The sequence below is a fragment of the Bombus impatiens genome, unplaced genomic scaffold (assembly GCF_000188095.3).
Source record: "Bombus impatiens unplaced genomic scaffold, BIMP_2.2 scf_0478, whole genome shotgun sequence".
NCBI classification, from domain to species: Eukaryota; Metazoa; Arthropoda; class Insecta; order Hymenoptera; family Apidae; genus Bombus; species Bombus impatiens.
The window spans coordinates 881,609-893,907 of NT_176897.1; the positions used below are offsets into that span (position 1 = coordinate 881,609).

The 12,299-nt window shown below is 48.8% G+C and overlaps 1 protein-coding gene across 2 annotated transcripts in view; it reads right to left on the reverse strand.

The window, feature by feature from the left end:
• LOC100742187 overlaps window positions 1-12,293 on the reverse strand; it is an 87,788-nt gene extending 75,495 nt beyond the window's left edge. The window contains exons 1-2 of one of the 2 annotated variants that reach the window (XM_024368754.2): window positions 11,810-12,293; window positions 9,803-10,293 (exon numbers count right to left, since the gene is read on the reverse strand). In XM_024368754.2, coding sequence (XP_024224522.1) covers window positions 9,803-9,828 — 26 coding nt within the window. In that variant the 5' untranslated portion in view covers window positions 9,829-10,293; window positions 11,810-12,293. Of the gene's footprint in view, window positions 1-9,802 lie in introns of both variants that reach the window. The other variant, XM_003490865.4, reaches the window with a different exon arrangement.
• Window positions 12,294-12,299: the final 6 nt, after the last annotated feature.

Genomic DNA, 12,299 nt, shown 5'->3' on the forward strand with positions numbered 1-12,299 from the left:
GCCTGTCCGCCCGCGGACGTTCGCGAAAATTGACAGGAGTAGGTAACAGCGTAATCGATAAAGTGGCTGAAACGCGACGTGCTGCGTTCCACGATGGTTGGCCACGCAACGTCATACAGCAGCATGTTTTTCGCACGCATCGATGCGCGCAGGAAACGCCGTTGTATCGTTTTCCGCGTTGATACGACTTCCATCCGCGGTAATCGAATCCTGCCGCGTTTTCTCATGATCCGTGGTAAAATTTTCACGGTGCCCGAGAGAGCTTTTGAAACGAACCGGATACGTCGTAAATTCGACAGCGGTTACGCTTTCTCGAATCGAACGGCGCGATCGAGAAACCGCTCGATAATTGGCTTGTTTTGCCAAGGAAGGAAAAAATAGGCGTTACTTACGAGCCACGATCGACTAAGTTCCCACGAACGAGACGAGCGTTTCGCGTTCGCTCTGGCGATGAATCCGCGGAGAGGAGCGAGCACAGGCGCCACCGAACTCGGGAAAATCAATGTACGAAGAGCACTCGACCCTGAAATGAATCGATTCGATATCGAGATATCACCGACGGTCGATCGACTTCCGAGAGAGCGTCCAAACGAAAGAAATAAACCGAGCTGATGAACCGTGGAGAGAGACAAAGGGAGCCGGAGGACGAGGGCAACCAAGGGTGGCCAGAGGGAAACTTTAAAGGCCGTTCGAGGCGTAAAGAGCGAAGTAGCCGCAGGTGGTAAACCAATCAGCCACGAGTGCATCGCACGTGCGTTTATGCCGTACTTATGCTACGGCCTAATGCATCCACGGTATAAGATACTCGAGTATTTGCGGTACACCGATTTATTCTCCTCCGTTTTTCCTTCTTTCCGTCTACGATCGCTACGTTAGCCGAGAAACGTTAGAACGAAATTGAAACGCGAAAACCACTTCGCACCAGCGCTACGCGTTCTTATTGACAATCTCGTTAATTTGCACGTTACGTATTCGACGACGACCGTGGCTCTTCCACCGGATAACTCTCTCTGCTATGGTTGCATCTACACCTCCGGTAGCGGTTAAAATCCAATGACAACTACCGTTCGAGCGAAAATATTAGTCCTCCGATTTGACAATTTTTCGAGATCGAACGAGATGGTATTTTCCGACGAGTTTCCCCGCGTGAAAGTGTAACCGGTCACGAAGGCGGAACCGGTGCGTTTTTACGGGTCGCGCAGACGCGTAAATGTCAAATTCGAAGGCAAATAAAACCGAACCGTATCGAGCCTCGGTTTTCAGGCTTTAACGAGCGACGTTCCGCGATTTTGTGGATCGTTAAACGGATATGCGCGAGAACGGTTTCGGAACCGATCGTTAAATATACCCGGACACGGTGGTTGATGCTCCCTAAACGGAGTCCTAACGATGTGAAAACGACTAATAGAAACGAGGAAGAACAAAGCCGTTCGTTGGTCGACGTTCGCAAAATCGGCCTCCAGAGACCGCTCTCCCAAGAGGCTACAGTTTTCTTAAAAAGAAGCATCGCGTATTATACGTCGAGTAAAAATGATTATCGCGACTGGCGGTTTTCACGGTTCGCTTGGTCCAATGGAAAACCCATTACTACGCTTTCGACGTTAAACGAGCGGCGCCGCATCGGTCGTGATTAATACTTCAGACTTATTACGCTTAACGAATATCGCTGTTAGATCGACGAATCGTTTATCGGACTAAACGTTCGATTAATCAGAGTATCTTGACGCCTAAAGGCATCGCTTTTGCTTCGGCGTAACGACGCTGGTCTATATATAACGCGTATAAAGGTGGGTAACGGACGCAAATTACACGAATTGACGATCGGACGTTCGGATCGTCGAACTCGAACATCAAAAATAAAGCGTATCCGAGCGGATATATCTCCAAATGACAAACTACCACGCGTTTTGGCGTTAAAAACGTATCGAGACGCTTTTACACGTAGCGTAAGCCTGCGTTGTAAAAAGGATTTACCGACTTTCGAGAGAGAGATCAACGAGGATGTTGCACGGATGTTGAAACGTGCGATAGAACGCGAGCCTGCAGGTCGAACGAAGAGCGAATGGAACAGCACGAACGAAAAGCAACAAGAAAGTCCCGAAGGACGAGTCTCGCACGATTGATCTCGCCGAAACGCGACTGCTCGAAACTCGAACCTGCCTCCTAATCGCCTGCTGGACCGGCATCGGAACTCGCCCGAGACAAAGCCTCCAGTGATCCAACTAAGCAGAACCGTTGCCTGTTCCGCGATCGATCGGTAATTACTGGCAAACTGAAAACTTCCAACGGCCCACTCACGAGCTCTCTTCGTTCGATTCTCTTCTACCTGCTTGAATTTTTACGATCCCCCGACCTTTGAGAATTTAAAATTCGAATCGTCGTTTGCGCCTCTAAGAGGTGCACGGTTCACGGGCCAAAGCAACGGGCTACACGTTATGTAAATTTATGAAAAGCATCGACCATCTCGATCGAAGCGAGCTTTGTCTCCGTACGATACGACCCGGCCTGCCAATATACTCGCGAAACGTGTAACTCCAAGCTATTCCCGATGAATCCGAACGTGTTAACGTTCTCGTCGAAGCTGCCTTCTTTCTAACGCTCTTTCGCCAAACTTCGTATGGAATATACCGCTAAATACAACTAACAACTAGAACACGATAGCAGTAAAACGGGAATGTAACGTTTAACGGATATAAGAATTTTCTGTCACGAACGATTCCAGTCACATCGAAACCTGCGGAACACGCAAACGGTTATACGCCTCGTTCGTTTCGGTTAACGAGCTAAAGCTGGACGGATATCGAGGTCGCGCGATGAACGCAGCTTACCAAAGTATCGTGCGACACGGATATACCTAATTTCCGGTACGCACCAGGACCGCCTGCCCTACGGTGTCCGGCGAAGTCGCAAATACACCGGTCACAGCGTACGTCGATCTCGGCAAACTGTGTTTCCGGTTGGCAAAGTGCGATTTCCAACAGCGTTATTAAAGTCGTAATTTTAATGCCGTTTCCGTGGCTTCCTTTTCATTTCGACGCTCGTAGCTCGACGTTCGTACGAGGTTTCGCGTTAATTACTAGCGAGACGAAACGAGGATAGCCGCTCGATGATACCAACCGGTATCTTCGGACCGGCTGAAAATCAATTGACACCGATTGACGTCATCGCGAAATTTCACGGTTTCCACGTGCGTCGCGCCGCGATCCTACCCACACGGTTATTCGCTCGGTCGAATATCGTGGAAATTGCGCAGAAAGAAACTGCTGCGCCTTTGAAACGTTCGCTCTTGGACGAATATTTCAACGTTTGTCGAGCGTTTCGACCGCGGAGAAAAATAGGCCCGATAACGGATACCAAAGATGAAACGTTGCTACGCTCTGGGGCACGTATAAAACGAAAACGATATATAACGTTCTGTCCGATGTAGACGCCGAGTTGGTGCAGCGAATAGTTGCCGTACGTTTTACCAGCCAACTAACGGTTCGCAATTGAAAATACGTCATTCGGAAGTTACCTCCGGCGGAGAATAGCTCTGGAAAATCGGTAGGAAGCGAAATAGACATATTACTCGTGGAAAATGGGAATAATTCGTAGGAGCGCGACTTTCGTTACGTCAACGTGCGAGTGTGTCAAGGCTGGACTCTCCGTCGAAACGTGACCGCACGTACGCACGTACTTGTTCGTACGCGACGTTTCTCGAATCCGTTGAAACGGTCGATCAATTCGCGGCGAAACAACAGCCAGGAACGTAGCGTTGGAGAATTTCAGCGAGTATATCGGCGGATCCCGACTGAAATCGCGTCTCGTCACGGATCACCGGAGCCACACGGGCGACGAAAAAGGAAAAACAGGAAGTCGTGGAGGCGCTTTCGCGTCGAAACGGTTATTTCACGACGACGCAATTTCACGGCGTGGCTTTTTCTGTCCGGCGGATGCCTTCCACGACCGGTAACCATGTAATCTTATTAGCCGACTTTCTGAAAATCAACGTTCGTCGCGTGGTATTCGACTTTTATACGCAGAATCACGTGTCTCGGCAACATCGTTCGCACTCTCCGCTTCTTTTCTCTCCATTTGCCGATACGAGAGAAACGTTGACGTTTCGAAAGAACGCACGGACGAACCTGACGCGTGCTGAACGAGGAGAAAAGCATCCGCGTCGATTATAATGCGACGGACCAGCCTCTGGAACGTACACCGATACCGAATTCCTCGACGAATCGTTCCTCTGCCACGTTCCCTCATCGGACGTATCCCATTAGCACGGTATCCAGTCGATCTATCAAATTATGAAACTATGCGGCCTCTGTTATCGCGGTGAACAATGCGATACAATGTCGGCTCGATCGGATTCTTTCGTCGATGTGGATACTATCCCTCTGATTGAGACAAACAGACGCGAAAGTCGCTTATCCGCGGTGTAATTATCGCGAGATGTACGGAGCAGCTGGATGAACACGTACGTACGAAGCAGACGTGGAAGCAAGGATTACTGGAAAGATGGGGGCGAACAATGGAACGATTCTTCGAGCGACGACAGAAGCGGCCGAAGCTCCGGGCGATAAGTCGTTACGTAAAAGTTACGCGGCAGTTGCCATTGTGAATAAGGTGTATCAAAGCGATACGGCTGGCCCAGTTACGGCTCCGTTCGGAAATTACGCTCGATCAGGGGCTTTCCTTGGTGGAATTTTCACAGCTCGGCTGTAGTCGTGGAGGCGACGCGAGCAACCCTCCAATCAACGGCCGGTTGTAGTCGTCCTTTTATTCGTCGTCCGAGCATTTTCCACTCGGATTTTCCGCTCGACCAAGCGTCCAATCTCCATCGTATTGTTCCTTGTTCATCAATGCCGACGACGTCAAAGAGAAACAATTCTTGACCCGCCGTTTAACCCCGTTATCCACAAGCTCGTTTAGCTTTATCCTCGCGTTCGACACTTGCCGCGATAAATCGATCGCGAGATCGTCGAAAGGAACGTTCTTCCCCGTTGTTCGTTTCTGACGCGTGATCGTAAATATGTAAATTTGCCGAGTCAAAGTTTACCACGTAGTCGGCGAACGAGAAGTTGGAACCCTTTTGGACGACCGGTCAACACCCAGAGGCGATTGCGAATGCATCCAAGATACGATTGTTTCGAAGCCGACTTTGCACGAACAATCTCGCGGTACGTGATTTCTCTGCCAACAACAGGTTCTACCGGCGAGGTGAATCACTCGTGACTCACGCACGAAATCATCCGCGAACCGAACCCCTGCAATAAGGATCGTGCTCTCGAGCAACAACTCGCCGAACAATGTTATCAAACATCGATATCGTTTTTTTAATCGTCGGGAAACTTGCGGATCTCCAACGCCATTCTCATTTTTACCTCGCGCGTTTCAAGTTTAAGGACTCTCGCTGGAGTCTTAAACTGCTGACGCGAGAATCAGCTCGATGCTGCCCCACTCGGCGCATTGGTAAGAAGAATGTAAGCGAATAAACCTAAATTTTCTACGATTTCGTATCAAAGTTTCGATAAAAGATGACGAGACGTACGACGCAACTCGATATCGCGTATTTTGCGTCTGTGGTCAAAAGGCAGCATCCACTAATTCGGCTCGACGAGTCCTATAAGCTGACAAAGAATAAGGATAACGGTGGAACGAGTCTTCTATGTTGCAGTGGATCATTGGAACAGATCGAGATCAACGCCGGTCACTCCGGTGGTTTACGCTAAACGCGCACAATGGCGTAGTAATTACGAACAGAACGAAAGGGTAACGCGAATGAAACGGTATTGCAGTCATGGCGAGTTTAAGGCGGTTTAAGTCGAACGGAATAGACGACGATGATCGTTACGCGTCGCTAGAAGAACAAACTCACGCCATTCGACGACCGGTTGTTGAAAAGGCGGCGAGTTTGCTCGGTGCGCAATCGCTTCCCAGAAACTATTCCGTAACGCCTTAAAAACGGAGCACAAGCTCCTCTGAAACTCTCGTCGCCGCCGCCTCACCCTTTCCCTATACTCCACGTGTCTCGCGTGCGTGTAATTTCCTCGCAAACTGTTTAGCGAATTTTCTTTTAAATATATCGGCGGAGAGCCGGTAACGGGCCAGCAGTAAAATATGATGCACGGCGCAACGTTCAAAGTAACGCGCAATAACTTACGCGGTTATGGCCCTTAACTCTATCCCATCGTACCACGTGGAAATAGTTAGATTAATGAGATTTCGTTGAAACCGCTTGCACGTCGTTAGAATGACTCGAGATTAACGGGCTAAACAACGGTGTTGGTTATTCTTCATCGGGATGATAGTTCCGGGTTCCCTCGTTGACGGACATTTCCCCCTATCGAGGAAAAATCGTCGTTACCATTCGAATTCCTCCGACTCGAAAAGCAAAACCAAGTCGTTATCAGTCGCGTTGCTTCGTACATCTGTCGAAGTTGGTCCCACTTCGAGGAAAGCTCCGCGTCTTTTCTAAAGTTTAGTTTTCTTAGTCCTCGAAGTCATTGAGTATCGTTTGACGCTAAATTAATTCGAAGGACCTCTCAGCCTCGTAGCTTTGCAGGAACGTGCCTCGCACAAATCATGCAACGGGATACAGACAGACCAGTTTTCCCGCAATTGTATAAATACCCGTAGACCCGTGGCTTCGAAACTCTTTCGTAAAGTAACGCTGCCAGTGTAACGTCAATCCACGTCAGAGACCAGGCCGCTGTCACGACCGGCTCACTTTAAAATCGGAGATAAAGATGTGACGGCACTCGGCGACAATGTATATCGCCCAAGTGCCTAACGAGCCATCAATATCCCGACGATCCTTCCGCCGAATATTCGAGGAGAAGGCGTACGTGGCGGCGATCGCGGATGCCTAACAAACTCAAGGATAGTGGGGATATTGAGGAGTGACAAAAGACAAATAACCGAGTCCGATCGGAAGTCGAGTTGTAAGTCTCAGTCTTGGAAAGTCACGCCTAGAGCTCGGAAGAAAAATTGAGAATTGTGTTAGAAGAAAAATAAAGTTTTTTTTCTATTTTTTTGTTGTTGTTCTCTTGTGTTATTTTACGTGACACCAGCGTGCGGATCTGGACTAGCATACACAGTGTACTTATACTTAAACTCGCTTAAACATATTTTTCTATTATACATTCATCCACGCATTTCCTCTCTCTTTCTCTCTCTCGCTATTACGAGATAAAACCTTAACAACATCGCGTAAAAGTCGCTCGGGAGAGCGGATTCCGAGCCGCGTTCCTATTACGAAAGAGAGGAAACCTTTCTTCAAACGGAACAATCGTATTACCGTGTTCCAACCAGACCTCAACGTCGCTTTCGATCAGCGAGAGGAAGCTTCTGTCGAAAGGACGCGAAACGCCCGCGAGACGCGTGCAACGAAATTAAACAGGAACGGCTGTTCTACGTGGAAAAATCTTGCAACGAAATTCGATCAATTAAGAGTTAACGAAGAAAGAAGAAACTCCGGGCTGTGTTTCTCCTGGCGTGCTGCTCCGGAAGAGAAAGAGAAAGAGGCAAAGGGGAGAAAAGGACGAGGAGAGAAATCCGCTTTCTGCAATTAATCGCATCAAGGACGACTTTCCCAAGCCTGAAGAGACGTCGAGGGAAAATTCATCGAATCGAGTCGAGTCGAGTCGAGTCGAGTCGCTGGAGAGGTACAATGGCCGGTTGATCTCCTTAATTGAAATGCTTTAATTAGAGCTTCGTTCGACGAGAGAATAGAGAGAAGGGTGAGGAACAAGAGGAGGAGAGAGAAGCTGAAGATAAGAGGAGAATCGAACGAGTCGTCCCACTACGCGACTATCGATGCTTCGTTTTCGCGAAACGAAAAGAAGGAAAAAAGCGTATTTTCCCAGACGTCGCAACAGATTCCACAATTACTGGAGCTGGCGCGTTCATCAGCGGCGGACACGTTATTTTTACCGTCTTACTCGCCAGCGAATACGAACTCGGAACGAAACGAATTGCCGCCGAATATTCGTTAATTTATTCGAAGCACGCGGACGCTACCTCCAGCGGGTAATTTGCCGGCGTAACAATGAAAAATTAAAGCGCAATCGAGAAAGATTTATGTTTGAAACGTCGAAACTTCTTTTTGTAGTTCACCGACCCAACGACCAAGCCGGTCGGTATTCTCATTCGATATTTTTCCCGCTTTCTATTCCCTTTTTCGGGGAGAGCCCCACTTTCGGATCGGTCGCGATAACCGGCCTCTTTCGTATGCGAAGGCCCAGCCATGATACTGTTATTGTTTCTAAACGAACGTTCGGCCGACGAATGCCCGAGGAATTCGATCTTCTTGCCGCAGAAAGAGAGAAAGGTTGCCGCAGAGTCACGGATGGATCGTGACACCGAGCACTACGACAGACTGAAAAAATAAAAATGCCGACTAACGAGAAGCTGGTGATCGTGCAGATACGCGACGACCGCGAGAAGAATGGGAAAAATTCGATGGATGGGGCGAACGTGGAAAATCAAGCTAGTCCGAAACAGCGGGAAGCCCCGGCAGCCTCCGAAGGTGGCAGCTTCCAAATTAGCATTTCAATTTGTCCGTGCAGGTGTTCCAGAGACGGCAGTCGCGACAACGACACAACCACGATCAACGACTCGAGCCGAGTCGTCAGTCGGTGAGCACCTGACATTTTCCATGCAAAGCCTTCGTACAATACGCCGAGTAACATTTACATAGTCGTTCGTGCGATCGTGTTCTATCTTATCTGCCCCTCTAAGCCGATAAACGAACGTCACTTTCCCGATCGAAGGTGTAAATCGATCACCGAAATTACCTTCCCCAACTCACTCCACCGCGCTTTTTCTTTTACGTCGTTTTAAAGGTGAATGACATACAAATATGTACAACCGAGGCACGAATACGACAATAACGATTCCCGGAGTTTTACGACGTTCGCCAAACACGTAGCGGTGGTTCGTCCTAACAAACGGCTACCGATGTAATTGGATCGCGATTGTGGCCGAGATACTCGTCAATTTATCAGTGGACCGACGCACACGGCTCGCGAACAGATCGCAGAGTTAATCTCGTGATTAAAGGGAGTCTGCATCGCGCTCCACCTGGCATCGAACGAACGGCACGTTCTTTCAAAATGATCGCATTGATCATTTGTCAGAGTACGGCTCTTTTTTTATCAATTCGAAAACACTGCATGTAAATTCGCTCGAAATGTGACGCGTTATTGCTCGTCGTGGCCGAGCCGAACCTCCTCCCCAGAAATTTGCCGTTGCGCCATTGTAAAATTGTTTACGATCCGGCGACAAAGAAGCAGGAAAAAGTGTGCCGGGATGTTATAGGATGATGCAAATCTCAATGCCAACCGCTACCACCTACGGACATTCTTAGGAAATGAGGTGTTTTATTCGTAAAGTGCGATACACGCTGAATTCGACGACGAAGAAAGCAACGATTTAAAACGACGCACTTTCATCGTTGCACGACTCAACCCCTTTGACGACACGTTTCGACACGAGATTTTCCTGCCTTGTTGAACCTCCTGCACGCTACGACGTATGCTCGCGCGAGGAACGGATAGGATTATTAACAGAGATTTCGAAGAAAATGAGCCATAACAAACGGTTCGAGGATAATTCGATTTATGTCTGTTTCAACGTTAATACACCGTGACTTTCCAATGGTCCAAACAAACGCGACTCGTTACGGCCCTCGTTAAACGAACGAGCTTTTACCGCGGACGATGATCCGCGTACTGTTATTGCCAACCGTTCTAGAAAAGCATAGAGCGTACCGGAATAAGTAAATTCCCTTCTCGAGGAACTTTCGCACAGATCTTACCTTAATGCGCGTTGTGTGGTCTTCATTTCTGGCTGTTTCTTCGTGAATTCTTCCGAACGACCCTCAGCGTCGATCCATCGATTCGTTTCGGCGTCCAGGCACACGGCAAGAGCGATCGGAGATAAAACAAGAAAAACGAAACGCACAAGCTTAAACACGCACACGCGAGAAGGAAAAGAACACTGACTCGAAACGTGTTTGCTTTCGATCTTTACGATCTCGGTCCGATTAACCACAGCACCGTGTTATTCTTCGCACGAATCGAGTTATACGCGAAGCAATATCGATCGAATTTCACCGGTCACTAAATCGATGACGTTGCCGTGACCGAGAGGGGTAGCAAATGTAACGAAAAGCACAAGATTCGACGCTTTAAACGATTTCTCAAAATTCAACAATGGCGATGGTCGATATCTTACGCTGATCGACGACGCGTCGTACTGTTTCCGTTCGATCCCAAACTCTCGAGATCGCACGATGATTATCGATAGCTATAAAAAGAAGTTACACGATGTAGCATACGGTCGGCGCTTCCATCGAGTGCGCGGCAGTAAGAGGCACGAATTAGATTAGTGGGACTCGTAACCGAGACACTTGGAGGTTAGGTCGAATCCGGAGAGAGGCACATAACCTCTCTTTCGCCAAACTGTTAATCGCACGGCTTCGGTGACCACGACGGATTCTTCTAAACTTCCACAGAGTGCTTAGCCTTTTCGTTCATTTTATTTCTCCAAAGTACACCTCGACCTCCGATACGCTTCGACAGCGATTGACATGGTGACTGTGATTTCACGCGAGTCTCTCTGCTCGCACGTGTTACCGATCTTGATATTTACTGGTCGCTGATCTTCTCGCTCGTAAGAATTTTCTCGATTCTCGAAATCCTCCAAAAATTGACATGGGGCGAATTAAACGTCGCGCACCCTGACGCGAGCATCACGTCTACGCTAAGAAATACAAAATATCGTAACACGGACGTTTTCTTTAATTTCATAAATCCTCGATTCTTCTGCCGTTTTGAACGAAACGTTTCTTATTCCATTCCTCCCTATAAATCACACGTCGCATACACAACAGAGTCACTGGAAGGTAAGCTCTCCAAAAATGTTGCAGCAAATGATACACCTGCGATCTTGGAGTACCGCGTTCGGTACAAAAGCGTGCCACTTAACAAATGACCGATGCGTCCTTCCGTCTAGCAGGACTGGTTTGCGCAATAAACACGCTACGCGTCGCTTCGCATTCACGCGAAGCCGATCGGAGTCTCACTGTAGCGAAGCGTGTACGAGCATCCACGGAAAATCTCGTTACTATTCGGATGAGGTAGCACAGAGGGCATCGGTTTGGAAAGGCAAAAAAACTTGGAATCACACGGCAGGTGCAAAAGGTGCCGGTGTAGAGGAACAAGCGAACAACCTCCTCTCTTCGCCAGGTCCCAACCGAGAGGTCCACCGTACGAGGACTGGTTTCACGAGACTCCCCGTGCTCGACCGACCAGACTACTTCGGGCACGATAGAAGGAGAGGGAAATACACAGAAAGAGTATGTTCGGTGAAGAGACGGGAGGGGGCGAGAGGCGAGGAGCGTGTAGAGAGCGGGCTCGTGGAGTGTGGGTCCCGTTCTTCGGAGAGAGGCTTACTCCACCGAGCGCGAGGAAGTACTGTTACTTAGACAGAGCCTTCAGGGCTCGCAACGTGCTGCAAAACGCGATGCAAAGACCAGGACGCGGTGCATACGATTTCAAGCCATCTGCCACTGAAGAAAAGTCCGCTATACCACGCGCTCGGACTTTTCTGATTCTCCTTTTCTTCTAAGCTATATATCTCTCGTACGGAACCAGCGTAATATCGAGATAGTTCTCGATAGGTATTCGTCGGTACTGTTGAAAATCGATTCACTCTTATTCGTTCCCTTCTTTTCTCGGACACCAACGTCCAAGGATACGTTCGTGACACGCTACACAGACGTGACGTAAATTTATAGGGCTGCAGTCACAGTGACGATTACCATCGACGAAGCCGGTATCGTTGGTACTTCGATGCCACTAGCTCGAACGATCTCGCAGTGTCTGACCAAATGGATGCACGGCTAAACAATTGGAACGATCAGCCCCGATTTCGAGAACTCGTGAGAGTCGTAGCGCGTTACAGGCAGAACGTTCACGGGTCACGCGAAACGTATGCCACAATCGCTAGGATGCACATTGCCTATGATATATCGTGTATGATAGAACGTGTACGCGTGCGTCGACAGGCACCAACGAATCGCGTGTCCTCCTTCACCCTCTGTTTACTCGTGTGCACGCGAAATTTCGCCAAGACGAAGATCGATCCTCGCGCGGTTACTTTTTTCACCGGAACCCTGCACGTTCCAACTAAAATTCATGTCGAACACGATGCAATATTTTCGAATCCCTCCTTGTCTCTCTTCTGTCCGTGAAAATCGAAGGCAAATTGAAAAATATATGCTCACCGGTCGGTAGTCGCGGCTCGACTGG